We start from the raw sequence: 14,565 nt of genomic DNA on the forward strand, positions 1-14,565 counted from the left end.
TGTTTTGGCTCTGGATTCGCTCCCTGGGGTTTCGATCCCCCTTCCCACTGCTTCTCTTTTCAGTTGTCCACCACCATGGCCCTTGCACCCGCGTCTCCCCTCCCTGCAGGGAGGGAGTGTAGCCTGCCTGCAGGTAAGCATGTCCACCTAGAACCTCCCAGCCACGCGTGTGCCTTCCCTGTCAGTGTGTGTGTTTGTGTTTGTGTGTGCAGGGATTGCCTCATGAGGGAGGGATAATGGTCTCTCTCCTTCCTCCTCCCCTAAAATAATCCCCTCCCAGCAGGGAAGGTGGCACTGCTGGACCATCCCTGCACATACCCCGATTTCCACGTGCTCTGGCTTTTCCCTGCTCTTCTCTCCAACTGCTGTGGGTCCCTGAGGACCTGCTGAGCCTAATGCTTCTCCACTCCCCCAACCCCCAAATTTTAGCACAGTGTAGTCATCCCCCCTGCTTTGCCTGCCCGAGCCCTTCTGCTGAAGCCCACCCACCGCTCACCCAGCTCAGCCTCCTGAAGATATTTATTCCCAGAGCCAGCTCTTTTCTGGGAAGAGCCCCATTGGTTTTGAAACACATTTTCTGCCCACCCTGCCCATCCTCCCGTGCTCCCCCAGTGCTGGGTGCACGGTGGGGTGCTCACTGCCCTGGGGGGTTGTGCCCCATGCTGGTGAATCTCCCTGTGCCCCTGACACTGTCCCATCTTTTCCAGGCCCGCGGGGAAGGTGATGGAGAAGCCAAATCCCTGTGGTTCAAAGGCGGGTGAGTACAAGAGGAAGCTGGAACACTCTGCCCCCAGGATCTCAGCCACCTCCTCATTAGGATGTGATTCATGAGCTCAACAGTGGGCCTATGTGGGGAAGGCTTGCTGAGCTGTGGGCATCCAGGGGGGCAGATTTTGGAGCTGAATGCTGGTCAGTGCCTGCTGCTTTTGGAGGAGCCAGCAGAGATGACACTGCTTGTGTCCCCAGAGCCACTGCCAAGGGGGAGAGCAAGAGGTGAGTTGTGATGGGACTGAGTTGGGGTGGCAACTCCTGCTTCCCTCATGGAGTGATGCCATGGGGAATCCTGAGCCTGTCACCTTGATGGGCTGGGGATCTTGGTCCTGTTTTGCCCTTGCAAGCGGCTCTGCTATGAACCCAGGCAGAATGTCACAGTTTTCCCTGAGAATTCCCAGATCACACCAGGGATTTCTCGCAGACAGGACTGCAAAGCAACATTTCTGCCTCAGTTTCTCTTGCAGTGGAACTTGAGGCTCGGCTGCTCCGTGCTTTCCTTTGGGGTCCCAGAGGGAACCCCCAGATCTCCAGCCCCAAGCTGTAAAGCCAAAGCTGACTAAGCCAAATGGCCTGTTTTTCTCCTGAGTTTCACTGTCACACTTTACATGGGGAAAATCTGTTTTCTGCCCAAATCCCCTTCCCCCTCAGCTTTTAATCCAGTGATCCCTGCCCCACTTGGGGTGGTGGTGGGGATAGGGGTCCCATGGATAGGTCCCAGCCACAAAGGGATTGCTTTGCAATTCTCTCTGCCAAATCCTAGATATTAGGAAAAAGTTCTTCTCTGAGAGGGTGGTGAAGGACTGGCACAGTTAGCAAGAGCAGCTGTGGCTGACCCACCCGAAGTAGTGTTCAAGGCTGGGTTGGACAAGGCTTGAAGCAACCTGGGCTAGTGGAAGGTGTCCCTGCCCATGGCAGGGGGTGGAACTGGATGAGCTTTCAGGTCCTTTCCAAGTCACACCAGTCTATGATTGTATGAAATCCCGAGTGCCCATGGGGCAATAACAGGGGGCCCCTTCCTGCCTCAGTGTCCCCTTCCCTGCTGACTCTCCTCTCTCTTGCAGGCCTGGTGGTGGGCTGATCATTATAGACAGCATGCCGGACATTCGCAAGCGAAAACCCATCCCCCTAGTTAGCGATTTGGTGAGGTTCCTCCTAAGGCACCACCCCCACAGCTGCCGGCTTCGCTCCCGCTGTGCCCCACCAGACTGCGCCGCCCGTGCCCTGCTCCCCAGCTGCCTCTAACTTGGCTTGTGTTCTCTGTTTTCTTTCCTGTGTCCTGGCTGGGCCTTCCCCGCGGCAGGGGGGCGGCTGTAAGGTTTCTGCGCTGCATTAACAGCATGCCCGACATTAAGCCTGGACGCAAATCTCTCCCTCTAGTCAGCGATCTGGTGAGCGCGGTCCGAGGGGTTAAAGAGAGAGCGCCCTTGGGTGCTGCCAGCCAGCCCTCAGCTCCCCCAACCCTGCCAAAGGGGGGCGGGGGTGTCCCAGGCTGGTTTGGGGGGCTCCTGGCCCTCCTTGCAGTGGGGAGCTGTGAGGATGGCACAGCTGGGCTCTCCCTACCTGAGGGTGCTTCTCTTTAACGAAGCTCCGGTCCCTACACCAAGCATCAGCCTGAGGCTTCCCGAGACTGCTTCTGGTTTCCCACTTTTTATTGTTGCTGTGTCCGTGGTCCCTCCCTGTCCCACCTGCTGTAGGTCCCTGCAGCTTGGACCATGCTGGTGCTGGACAGATGGACCCAAGTACCAGGGGAGGGGTGGCAGTAGTTTTCCAAGCTGCTCAGCCCCTCTGCTCCTGTCCCCACTGTCCTGCTGTGCTGTCCAGCCCAGTGTGTCATGCTGGGGATCCCCATGTGTGGACCCCCCATGCTGGGGTCCCTTCCAGCCCCTGGGCTCTAATGCACAGGATCACTCCACTGTCCCCTCCCTGGTGACAAAAGACAGCAATTTTGGAAACCAGACACCCTTTGCCCCCACAGAATTAGTTGGCCTTCCCCTCCTTCTCTGTCTCTTTACACCTTGCCAGCTCAACTGTGTGCCCTCCTCAGGGTGCCACCTTCCTGTCCCCAACCTGTCTCTCCCCCCTATCACCCTGCCCCACCTTGCTGCCCCCAACCCAGTGTACCCCACCCCCAGCCCACTTGGGCAGCCGCTGATGCTTCTGCACTGTGCTGTGTTGGTGTTTTTGGGACAGGGAAGTGGGTGGTGATGGGGTGGGCAGCGTGAGGGTTTGAGGGGGCTGCTGCCTTACCCTGCTGGGGTTTGCAGGCTGCAGCCAGTGCTGTGGCTTGGGGATACAGTCCCCTCTACCAGAGACTGGCCAGTGCTGGGTGAAGGAGGATGTTGCCCCCATTCCTACTGGTTCTGGTGGGAAAGGGGCTCTCCTGGGCAGTGTTTGCACTAATGGCCTTTTATTCCCCCCCCTCGCTGGCCCTGGCTGCCCACAGGCCATGGTAAGTACCCTCCCACCCCATCTTCCTGGGTGTCTCAGACGTGTTGAGAGGCTCTGCCCCACTGGGGCTGAACTGGGAATGCTGAACTCGTTCCAGTCCCACTGCACAGCAGTGCCATCACTGGGAGCTGAGCTGTGTTCTCTGGCCCCATATACAACCAAGACCCTTCCCTGTCTGGGGCTGGGGTCTGTCCTGGGTGTTTTACTCCAAAGGAGTGCAAAAGGGTATCCTCATGCTCTGCTGGATCTGTGAACTGTTATTGCTTTCCCACAGTCTCTGGTCCAGTCCAGGAAAGCGGGAATCACATCCGCACTGGCCTCGAGCACCTTGAACAATGAGGAGCTGGTAGGTTCTGGGGTGGGCTGGGGTGGGGGTGGCTGTGGAGGCGAGGGGCTGATCCCTGGGGGCTGGGCCAGCAGTGCAGGTGCAGGGTCTGTGCCACACCAGTGTCCTCCAGTGCTGTCAGAGCAGCCGGGATGCTCATGGCTGCACCCGGGGATATGTTCCTGGAATTGTTAATGTTGGAAGAGACCTTTAAGATCATCAAGTCCAAACATTAACCCAGCAGCATGACCATTAAACCATATCATCAAGTGCCACCCTCTGCCCTGCTTGAGCATTTATCTCTCTCCTTTCCCTGCACAGAAAAACCATGTTTACAAGAAGACCCTGCAAGCCTTAGTGTACCCCATCTCCTGCACGACGCCCCACAACTTCGAGGTGTGGACAGCCACCACCCCCACCTACTGCTACGAGTGTGAGGGGCTCCTGTGGGGCATCGCCCGGCAGGGCATGCGCTGCGCCGAGTGCGGTGTCAAGTGCCATGAGAAGTGCCAGGACCTGCTCAACGCCGACTGCCTGCAGAGTAAGGACCTGGCTCCACAGCCTCATCCCTTCTGCCCTTGGAGAGCAGGGACAGAGCAGCCCAGGAGAGCTGGGCTCCTGCCGTGAGCATGGGGGAAACGGTGGGAAGGGCAGATCTGTGCTGTGAAGGGGGTAGATCCCTCTGAGTTTGAATTAATTCATGCATAGAATCATTGAATCATGGAATTGTTAAGGTTGGAAAAGACCTTTAAGATCAACAAGTCCAACCATCAATCCAGCACCATCGTAATCACCACTAAACCATGTCCTCAAATTCCACATCCACACATTTTTTGAACACTTCCAGGGATGGTGACTCCACCACTGCCCTGGGCAGCCTGTGCCAGTGCCTGACAACCCTTTCCATGAAGAAACTTTTTCCTAATATCCAACCTGCCATTTCCTCGTGTCCTATTCCCAGGATCATCATACCCACCTGGAAGAGCTCTCTGCTCTCTCCTGGATACCACCTGCCTCTCCACCACATCTCACCTGTGTCTGTCTTCTCCCAGGGGCAGCAGAGAAGAGCTCCAAGCATGGAGCAGAGGACCGGACCCAGAACATCATCATGGTGCTCAAGGACCGCATGAAGATCCGGGAGCGCAACAAGCCAGAGATATTTGAGCTGATCCAGGAGGTGTTTGGGGTCACCAAAACCACACACACACAGCAGATGAAGGCAGTGAAACAGAGCGTCCTGGATGGTACCTCCAAATGGTCAGCCAAGATCAGCATCACAGGTGGGCACCTGTGCTGTTTGGCCATGGGGACAAAGCTGTCCCCAGCAAAAGGATACTGCATGGCCCAACCCCTTATCCTGCAGAGCAGCTTCAGCCCCTGGGGCTCTGTGGGGGATGCAGGTGCCTGTTTTGGGGGTTGTGGTGTGGCTGTGGCACTGATTTCTCTCTCTGTCTGTTCTCTCTGCCGTGTGTGCCATGGTTGTGCCATGTGTGGATGGATGTGCATCCCGTGCTGTGCTGTGCTGCAGTGGTTTGTGCCCAGGGTCTGCAAGCAAAGGATAAGACGGGTTCCAGTGACCCCTATGTCACTGTCCAGGTTGGAAAGACGAAAAAAAGGACTAAAACTATCTACGGCAATCTCAACCCAGTCTGGGAGGAGAATTTCCATTTGTAAGTTCCCCCCCAGTCTCCCCAGCCCCCTCCATTGCTATGCTGGGCTGGGCTGGCTGTCTTCATGTCCCTGTGGGGTGGGGGAGCCAGCTGGGCCTCATCCTGTCCCCACTGAGGTGGAAGGGGATGCTGGGGTCCCTTGGGGATGCTAGTTTTGTGCCATAGAGGGTTTGGCATCCAGGCTGTGTTGGGGCTGTGCAGAGCCCACTGGGGAGGGTAGGTGCCCTCACATCTTTTCCGTGGTTTCTGCCCTGTGTTGGGATGGTCCCTCTTGTTTAGGGAAACAGAGGATGGGGAGAAGCTGGAAAGGTTTCCCTGCTCATCCCAGGGCTTGCCCCTTGTCACCTCCCCAGCGAGTGCCATAACTCCTCCGACCGCATCAAGGTCCGTGTGTGGGACGAAGACGATGACATCAAATCCCGTGTCAAGCAGCGCTTCAAGAGGGAATCTGATGACTTCCTGGGCCAGACCATCATCGAGGTCCGGACCCTGAGCGGGGAGATGGACGTCTGGTACAACCTTGGTAAACAGCCTGGGCCCCCCAGCTCTGGGCTCCAGAGGGACATGCTAGCTGCCCTGGCCTGAAGGCTATTGCAGGAGGATCTGGTCTTGAAAACACTTTATATCAAAAGCCATTGGGATCAAGTGTTTTCCCTGGGTCATTTGCAGAATGTTTAGGTGAGGAGGTCTAGAGCATCGGTCCTCTGCACAGGGGACACTGAGGCACAGAGAGGCCATGTCTCTAGTGTCCGTCTCTGCAGTGCCTTGGTGGCTTTGGACCCTGGCCTGGCTGCACATGGTGCTGGATGTCCCTCCAGCTCTGGCCCTCAGAGACCCTGTGTGCCAAAGAATTCTGCCCCTCCCTGGGGGCCAGGAGTGAGCAGAGTTGCTCTGCCTCACACCTCGTCCCTGTACCCCACAGACAAACGGACAGACAAGTCAGCAGTGTCAGGGGCCATCCGGCTGCACATCAGCGTGGAGATCAAAGGCGAGGAGAAGGTGGCTCCCTACCATGTCCAGTACACCTGCCTGCACGAGGTGAGCAGCCCAGGAAGGCATGGAGGGCACGGCCCCCAGCCCAATGATGCCACCCTGACACCAGCGGCCCTGGGGACCTGATGGGAATCACTTTTACCTCTAGAACCTGTTCCACTTTGTGACGGATTTGCAAAACAACGGGGTGGTGAAGATCCCTGATGCCAAGGGGGACGATGCCTGGAAGGTGTACTTTGATGAGACAGCACAGGAGATCGTGGACGAGTTTGCCATGCGCTATGGAGTGGAGTCCATCTACCAGGCCATGACGTGAGTCACCTGCCCCCCACCTGGCTCAGAAGGGCTGCACCAGCCCTGGGAGGGGATCACTGGGATTACTGTCTTCATCATCCTCCCCTGCTGCCATTGGCACCCACCTCCCTGCCATGGGTCACACCTGTGCACCTATCCCTCCCCTTCTCAATGCACTCTGGCACAGCCCCACCTCGAGTCCTGGGGGATCCTTGAGGTGGATCTAAAGCTGTTGGGGAGTGTCCAAAGGAGGGACACGGAGATGAGGAAGGGTTTGGAGGAGAATGGCATAAGGAGCAGCTGAAGGCACTTGCCTTGTCCCATTGGGGCAGAGAAGACTGAGGGGAGATTCCTCGGGGTCTGCAGCTCCTTCTGATGGGTGGTGGAAGGGCAGGTGTTGAGCTCTGCTCTGGGACCAGGGTCAGGACCCAAGGAACAGCTGGAGCTGTGCCAGGGGAGTTGGGATGAATATTAGGAAAAGGTTCTTTCCCCAGAGGGTGGTGGGCACTGAACAGGCTCCCCAGGGCAACAGTCATGGCCCCAAGGCTGCCAGAGCTCCAGGAGTGTTTAGACAATGCTCTGAGGGACTAGGTGGGATTGTTGGGTTGTCTATGCAGGGCCAGGTGTTGGACTGATGATCCTTGTGGGTCCCTTCCCTCTCAGGATACTCTAGGATTCAATGATTCATGCACCCCAAACCCTGCATTCCCTCCCGTGGCGCTACACCCTCACCTTCCCCATCTCTCCACAGGCATTTTGCCTGCCTCTCCTCCAAGTACATGTGCCCAGGGGTGCCAGCGGTGATGAGCACCCTGCTCGCCAACATCAACGCCTACTATGCCCACACCACGGCCTCCACCAACGTCTCTGCCTCCGACCGCTTTGCCGCCTCCAATTTCGGGGTAAGTCCGATGGTGCGTAAACACTCCTTCCTTCTTCTCTCTCTTCTTTGGGAGGGGGTGGGGGGCTCGGGGTGCAACACAAGCCGTGCAAAACACCCCACTCCAACCTGCAGCCAAGGCAGCAGTGGGGTCAGCCCCTGCTTGTCCCAGATTTCATCCCACTCCCGTTTTTCAGGAAAGAAAAGAGCCACCAAATGCCTGGGAGAAGGGCTAAATTTGCTCCCGGAATTATTGTGGGAGCCTGAGCAGACTGGGATGTTGGGTGGCAGTGTGGCAGGAGGGGAACACCTTAGTGGCAAAATGAGCCACCCCTGCAGCTCGTGGGGAGTTTTGCATGGTCTTGTGCACTTTGGGTGACCCTGGGCCAGCTAGAAACTCATCCAGCTGTTCCAGCACCCACAAGGTGCCTTTCAGGGTGAGTTTGTGGCAGGGCCATGTGTCCCATGGGGACATGGGCAAGCAGGGGCTGAGCTCTCCCCTCGGCTCCCCCCGTGCCATGCCAGAGGCAGCAACCTGTCTCTCTGGGTGCACACGGGTCGAGCCAGGGTCAGTGCCCAGCCTGGGATGCAGCAAGGAGCTGGGTAGCCAGGGACACAGCCAGGGCCGAGCACAGCTCCCGGCAGCTTTTGGCTCACCTCCCCGTTCCCGGTGCAGGGAGTAGCTGGAGCCGAGCGAGCTGTGCCTCCGGGTCACGAAGGAGGAGGAAACTGTACCAAAAAAACCGCCTTTTCTCTAATATGGAGGGTTTTAAAAACTTGTCTCTTTCTCTTTTTTTAGAGAGCCTAAGGTTGGGTCCTAAAGTGCCCGGCCGTGTCGCTTTAACCCTGAGTACCCGTCGTGTCCAGTGTTAGTGCTGCAGCCGTTCCTTGGGTGTCGGGGACGCACGGTCCGCCCCGGGCCTGGCTGGGCTGTCCCGGCGGGCGAGTGCCGAAGGTTTGCGGTGGCCAGCGCAGGCTGCGGGCACGGCTGAGCTGCAGCTGAGCGGGCGCGGGACTCGCTGCCCCGGCCCGTGCCCGGGTCCTCTCTCCCAGCATCCAGAGCGCTGCCCCGGGCTCTGCCGAGCCCTGCGGGTCAGCTAGGCTGGTACAGCCGGTGCTGGGGGGGCAACCCAGGGCTCTCGTGGGAGGCCCACAGGGTTGTGCAAAGCCTCCCCCCGGTAGGATGCAAAGGGAAATGCCCCCTGACAGTAGTTTGCGGCAGTTATTGGGAAGAAATTCTTCCCTGTCAGGATGGTGAGGAACGGGCACAGGTTGCCCAGAGAGGTTGTGACTTCCAGGGTTGCTTCTCTGAAAGTGTTCAAGGTCAGGCTGGATGGGGCCCTGAGCAACCTGATCTAGTGGAAAGTATCCCTGCCCCTGGCAGGTATGGAATGAAATGGTGTTTAACGTCCCTCCCAGCCCAAACCAGTCTGTAATTCTATGATTTGCTGCTGTGCCCTCAGCTCTGACCCCCAATCTGATCTGCAAGCCAGGGTGGAGTTTGCATCCCCCTGCCCTGCACTCCCTGAGTGGGAACTGGGCTGTGCTGAACTAAAGCTCCTCAGCCACAATGGAGACCACCCACCTGAGTGGTTCCCCGCCCACATCCCTTGATGCAGTCCAGTAGGGCAAGTGAGGAGCCCATGGAGGTGTCCCACTCCTGGGGACCACCCTGAAGCTGGACAACCACTGCAAGCTGTTTCCCTGCCCTTTTTCTTGAGCTCTTGGAAAGCCTCGGTCCAAGGGCTACAGATCCTGCACCCCCCTCCCAGCTCTTGCCTTGAGTCCAGTCTCAGAGGTGTTCCAGTGCTTGGGGAAGACAGAGCAGCATGTCACCCCCCAGCAATGACTGCCAGCACAGGGGACACACAGTGTCACTTCTCTGTCCTACACCACATCTGGCAGGACCATGTGTACCCCAGGAGCCACCGAGGGCTGTGAGTGAGCCCCGACCACCAGCAAGGACGGGCTCTTCTCTGCAGGCATCCCCTGCCCTGCAGAGCTCTGATGGAGGAAGGAGGGAAGGAAGGGCAGTAGGACATCAGGAGGCAGAGAGATGAGCCTGGAGCAGTGGGGGCTGGGCTGGGAACAGAAAGAGCCAGGGGCTGGGGGAGGGGGTCGGTCCCTGTCGCCTTTCCCACGTTTACCTGCCCCGGGGCATTTCTCCGCAGAAGGAACGCTTCGTCAAACTCCTGGACCAGCTGCACAACTCCCTGCGCATCGACCTCTCCATGTACCGGGTAAGGTGCCTGCCATGCCTCAGTTTCCCCACCTGGCTGGTAAAGTCTGAACCAACAGGTGGCTGTTTGCTCCCCCTCACTTGCCCCTGTGAGTTTTGTGGGCAACTTGCCCTCTCTTCTTCCCAGAACAACTTCCCTGCCAGCAGTCCCGAGCGGCTGCAGGATCTCAAGTCCACGGTGGATTTGCTGACCAGCATCACCTTCTTTCGGATGAAGGTACCTCTGGGGCCCCACTTGCCCCATCCCTCGGGGGAGACCTGACTCTCACTGGCGCTAGTTCTTTGGGGGTTGGGGTTGCTCTGGCCTGTGGTACCCCCGGGTGAGTGACTGGAGGCTTGGGTCTGCCCCCAGTGCCACTTCCTCCCTGCCTTTCAGGTCCAGGAGCTGCAGAGCCCCCCACGAGCCAGCCAGGTGGTGAAGGACTGTGTGAAGGCCTGTCTTAACTCCACCTATGAGTACATCTTCAACAACTGCCATGAGCTCTACAGCCGCGAGTACCAGACGGACCCGGTGGGTGAGGCAGGGGGGATTCTGGGCACTGGCCTTCCCCATCCCCCACTCCTTTTGCTGTGCTCCTGCTCCCTCTCCAGAGCACTCAGCCCCCTGCAGAATGAGCCCCAAGCCTTGGGCAGGGCTTAAGGCCCACTGCTGCATATAATTGAGCCCTGCAGATGGGGTGACCGGCGTATACTCTGTGTCCTCATCCCTCCAGACTAAGAAAGGAGAGGTGCCACCTGAGGAGCAGGGCCCCAGCATCAAAAACCTGGATTTCTGGTCCAAGCTCATCACCCTGATTGTCTCCATTATTGAGGAAGACAAGAACTCCTACACACCCTGCCTGAACCAGTGAGTAGATGCAGGGAAAGGGCATCCTGTTGTGCCCACGGGGGATGCTCTCATGGAAGCAATGGGAACCTGAGGCCTTTGGAAGTGGGTGTAACACCCATTCTACAGATGGGAAAGTTGAGACAGGTGGGAAGTGTGTGGGAAGTGTGTGGGGGATGTCTCTCTGTGTGGAGGTCTGATCCACCTTGTGTTCATGGCCTCAAGTTCTGCCAGGGAGGTTCAAGTTGAACTTTATGGAAAGGGTTGTTAAGCATTGGAAGGGCCTGCCCAGGGAGGTGGTGGAGTCATCCCTGGAAGTGTTCAAGGAAAAACTGTATGTGGCACTTTTAGTGCCATGGTCTAGTTGACAAGGTGGTGATTGGTCAAAGGTTGGACTCGATGATCTTGGAGGTCTAGTCCAAACAAAATGATTTTGTGATTCACACTCTCCCCTCACCCCAGGTTCCCCCAGGAACTGAATGTGGGGAAGATCAGTGCTGAGGTGATGTGGAACCTCTTTGCTCAGGACATGAAGTATGCAATGGAGGGTGAGTCCCCACACACTACTCCGAGCCCAAGGAACAAAACAGGAGCTGCCCTCTGCTCCCACCTCATCTGTTCCCTGGGCAAACCTATTTCACCTCCTCCTTACCATGCCCAGCTTAAATCCCATCCAGGAACCACTTCCACCTTCACTCATTAACCCACCATCCCTGGAGCTGCCCCTGGGGAGCCACCTGCCCTGTTTGGGACTCAGAGTGACCCCCACACCCTTTCTTGTGCAGAGCACGACAAGCACCGGCTGTGCAAGAGCGCGGACTACATGAACCTGCACTTCAAGGTGAAGTGGCTGTACAACGAGTACGTCACTGAGCTGCCCTCCTTCAAGAGCCGTGTGCCCGAGTACCCTGCGTGAGTGCAGCCCTGGGGGCAGGGAGGGGGGCTGGCACCCCTGGGACTGGTGGCCTCACCACAGATGGGTCTCTTTTCCAGCTGGTTCGAGCCCTTTGTTATCCAGTGGCTGGATGAGAATGAAGAGGTGTCACGGGATTTCCTGCACGGAGCGCTGGAGCGGGACAAGAAGGATGGGGTAGGACCAGGGGTGGAGCTGCAGCTGTGGGGGCGAGGGGCCTGTTCTTTGATGCCAAGTGTGTCTTCATGGGGCCAAAAACTCCTCCTTGCCTCCTGCTGACACCACCTCTCACTCCCACAGTTCCAGCAGACGTCGGAGCATGCACTGTTCTCCTGCTCCGTGGTGGATGTCTTCTCTCAGCTCAACCAGAGCTTTGAGATCATCAAGAAGCTGGAGTGCCCTGACCCCCAAATTGTTGGGCACTACATGCGGAGGTTTGCCAAGGTGGGTGCCTTGGTGGGGCTCATCAGCACCCCTGGGACCCCGGTCCCAGCCCTGCCTGGGGCTCCTGGACTCTGTGCCACCTCCAGCTGTGGGCAAGGTCACAGGGCACAGAATGCACTCCCTCTGACAGCCAACATGCCACCAGCATACCCTGGAACACTCCCAGCTTTGTTAGCAAAGGAGATTAATTAATTGAGAGCTAATTAATGAGTTACTTGGTTAATTAATATAGATTAGTTAAAACTGGCTCACTGCAATGTAGGAGGGCGTTGCATGCAGACCTAGTGGCTGATGCCTTTCCAGCTATGCTGGTGATGAAGCTGCCATGGAGACCAGATGTGCTGGATCTGGCTTCCAGTGTCTGGGGTCAGAGGGCCTGGAGGTCCCAGGGTTTTCTCCAGGTTGTTTCACTGCTGTGGGACTCACAGTTTCCTTCTGTCCCTCTTTCCCCATTGCTGCTGCTGTCTGGGTGCCTCTGTTGCTGCCCTGTTTGGCTGCAGACCATTAGCAATGTGCTGCTCCAGTATGCTGAGATCATCTCCAAGGATTTTGCCTCGTACTGCTCCAAGGAGAAGGAGAAAGTGGTGATGTATCTCCCCTCTGCTTGTTACCTGCCTGGTGCTGCTGGACAGGGTTGTCCCCACACGGTGACCCCAGCTGTCCCCTCAGCCCCAGATTGGGTCCCCCTGATGTGGGTCCTGCCTTTGGTCCCTTCCTGGCAGTTCCTGACACGCTGCCAGCACAGGCTCTGTGCCATCATGTCTTTGTGTGCCCCAGTGCAAGGTGGGAGGGTCCTTGGGCCATGGGCAGCTGTCCCAGCCATATTTCTTGATGCTGATTTCCCTCTCATCCCACCCCTCCAGCCCTGCATTCTGATGAACAACATTCAGCAGCTCCGTGTCCAGCTGGAGAAAATGTTTGAAGCCATGGGTGGAAAGGAGGTGTGTGTTGAAGGCAGCCCTTGCCCTGGCTTCCCAGTGGTGGGAGCAGACCCCAGTTCCTCACTCCTGTGTGGGATTCTGTTATCCCACCCCATGACACCCTGCTCTCCCACCATGTGGGACTGGGATGGGCTTCACCCTGCCCAGGGCCAGATGTGGGGTGCAGAGTCCTCAACTTCTCTAACCTGTGCCTCCTTCAGCTGGACACAGAAGCCAGCGATATCCTCAAGGAACTGCAGGTGAAACTTAACAACGTCCTGGATGATCTGAGCCGAATCTTTGCCACGAGGTACACTTGGGAGAGGGCACAGGTGGTGGGACACAAAGAGGTGTGGGGGTCCAGGAGCTGTGTTTGGGGGCTCTGTGGGGATGCTGAGCCTGTGTGTTGTGGCCCCCAGTTTCCAGCCACACATCGAGGAGTGTGTGAAGCAGATGGGTGACATTCTGGGCCAGGTGAAAGGCACTGGCAACGTCCCTGCCAGCACCTGCAGCAGCGTCGCGCAGGATGCCGACAATGTCCTACAGCCCATCATGGACCTCCTGGACAGCAAGTGAGTGTGGAGGGCTACAGAGACCCCCCACTCTCCCCTGTACCCCTCCTGACCTCCTCCAGGAGTGTGGGGGACCTGTAGGGTCAGGGTGACATCGAGTGCTGTGGGGTCCTCCAACCCTGTCTGCTCTCCACAGCCTGACGCTCTTTGCCAAGATCTGTGAGAAGACGGTGCTGAAGCGAGTGCTGAAGGAGCTCTGGAAGCTGGTGATGAACACAATGGAGAAGACCATCGTCCTGCCCCCACTCACGGACCAGACGGTGAGTGATGGGGAGGGGGACCAGGGACCCTGAGCCACAGGTGACTGACAGGGGCCAGTGCGGGACATTGCTGGCCAGGTGCCCTCACTGGCTACTGAGGGGGCAGGCACTTCATTGGCATCCCCAGACTTGTCCCCAGTTCCCGGCCAGGGAAGGGATGGAACAGAGAAAGGTCATCCTTCCCCCAGGTGCCAGTGCAGCCCAGCACCCTCTTGGCTGGCTTTGTCAAAGGGCTTTCCTGCCACCACTTGTGGCACCAAGGGGGAACACTGGCCCTTTCCTCTCCATCCTTTCCTCAGAACTGGGGCAGCATCCCATCAGCACTGGCTGTGGGGATGGTCCCTGTGCCAGGAGGTGAATCCAGAGGCTCCTGGAGCATGAGGAGCCACTTCTGTTGGCCTTGCTGTGGGGCTGGGGATTTCATGGGGCTGGAGTTTCTGCGGGAATGGGAAGCATGTCCCTCAGCAGGGCTGAACTCTTTCTTGCCCCTGGGGGCTCTAGGGGAGCAGAGCAAACCCAGGGAATGGTCCCTCCTCAGAGGGAGGTTCCTACAGACTCTGAGGCTCCTATCACATTGCTGTTTGTCTGCCCCACCTTGCATCTTGAACTTTCCTGGGGTGGTTCCCTCAGGGTCAGACAGGGAGGGGTGACACCAAGGGCTCTGAGCCAGCCACATACCTTCCCTGTCACTCTTTGGTGGCTTTTTTCACTGTTACAAAGCTGGGCTCAGACTTTTCCTTGGAGTTTCTGGAGCCACCAGCCTTTGTGTCACCTTTCTGGGCTGTGGGGTTCCTGTGCTATGTGTATGGGACAGCACAATGATGACCTGTCAGCCCTCAGTTGTGTCACCTCACTGGCACCTTATCACAGCCCAGACCCTGTCTCAGGTCAGCCCCACATTGCTCTTGGCTGAGCCCACACACCCATGGCCAAAGGTGACCAAATCTCACAGGAGTGCTGGTGCCAGTCCCCATCCCGGTCCCTGTCCTTGTCCCTTCCCATCTATA

The 14,565-nt window shown here is 57.7% G+C and overlaps 1 protein-coding gene across 1 annotated transcript in view; it reads left to right on the plus strand.

Annotated features, from left to right (window-relative positions):
• The window catches only part of UNC13A (unc-13 homolog A), a 37,590-nt gene that overhangs the window by 12,767 nt on the left and 10,258 nt on the right, over positions 1 to 14,565 (plus strand). The window contains exons 13-35 of the mRNA XM_071578052.1: positions 708 to 757; positions 1,836 to 1,914; positions 3,497 to 3,568; positions 3,869 to 4,088; positions 4,600 to 4,827; positions 5,076 to 5,217; positions 5,571 to 5,740; positions 6,140 to 6,255; positions 6,359 to 6,522; positions 7,256 to 7,406; positions 9,556 to 9,624; positions 9,751 to 9,840; positions 10,000 to 10,134; positions 10,337 to 10,470; positions 10,912 to 10,997; positions 11,235 to 11,361; positions 11,443 to 11,539; positions 11,663 to 11,806; positions 12,307 to 12,390; positions 12,670 to 12,747; positions 12,948 to 13,036; positions 13,146 to 13,298; positions 13,435 to 13,558. Of these exons, the coding sequence (XP_071434153.1) occupies positions 708 to 757; positions 1,836 to 1,914; positions 3,497 to 3,568; positions 3,869 to 4,088; positions 4,600 to 4,827; positions 5,076 to 5,217; positions 5,571 to 5,740; positions 6,140 to 6,255; positions 6,359 to 6,522; positions 7,256 to 7,406; positions 9,556 to 9,624; positions 9,751 to 9,840; positions 10,000 to 10,134; positions 10,337 to 10,470; positions 10,912 to 10,997; positions 11,235 to 11,361; positions 11,443 to 11,539; positions 11,663 to 11,806; positions 12,307 to 12,390; positions 12,670 to 12,747; positions 12,948 to 13,036; positions 13,146 to 13,298; positions 13,435 to 13,558 (2,802 nt within the window). The remainder of the gene's footprint in view (positions 1 to 707; positions 758 to 1,835; positions 1,915 to 3,496; positions 3,569 to 3,868; positions 4,089 to 4,599; positions 4,828 to 5,075; positions 5,218 to 5,570; positions 5,741 to 6,139; positions 6,256 to 6,358; positions 6,523 to 7,255; positions 7,407 to 9,555; positions 9,625 to 9,750; positions 9,841 to 9,999; positions 10,135 to 10,336; positions 10,471 to 10,911; positions 10,998 to 11,234; positions 11,362 to 11,442; positions 11,540 to 11,662; positions 11,807 to 12,306; positions 12,391 to 12,669; positions 12,748 to 12,947; positions 13,037 to 13,145; positions 13,299 to 13,434; positions 13,559 to 14,565) is intronic.

The sequence above is a fragment of the Pithys albifrons genome, chromosome 27 (assembly GCF_047495875.1).
Source record: "Pithys albifrons albifrons isolate INPA30051 chromosome 27, PitAlb_v1, whole genome shotgun sequence".
Lineage (NCBI taxonomy): Eukaryota > Metazoa > Chordata > Aves > Passeriformes > Thamnophilidae > Pithys > Pithys albifrons.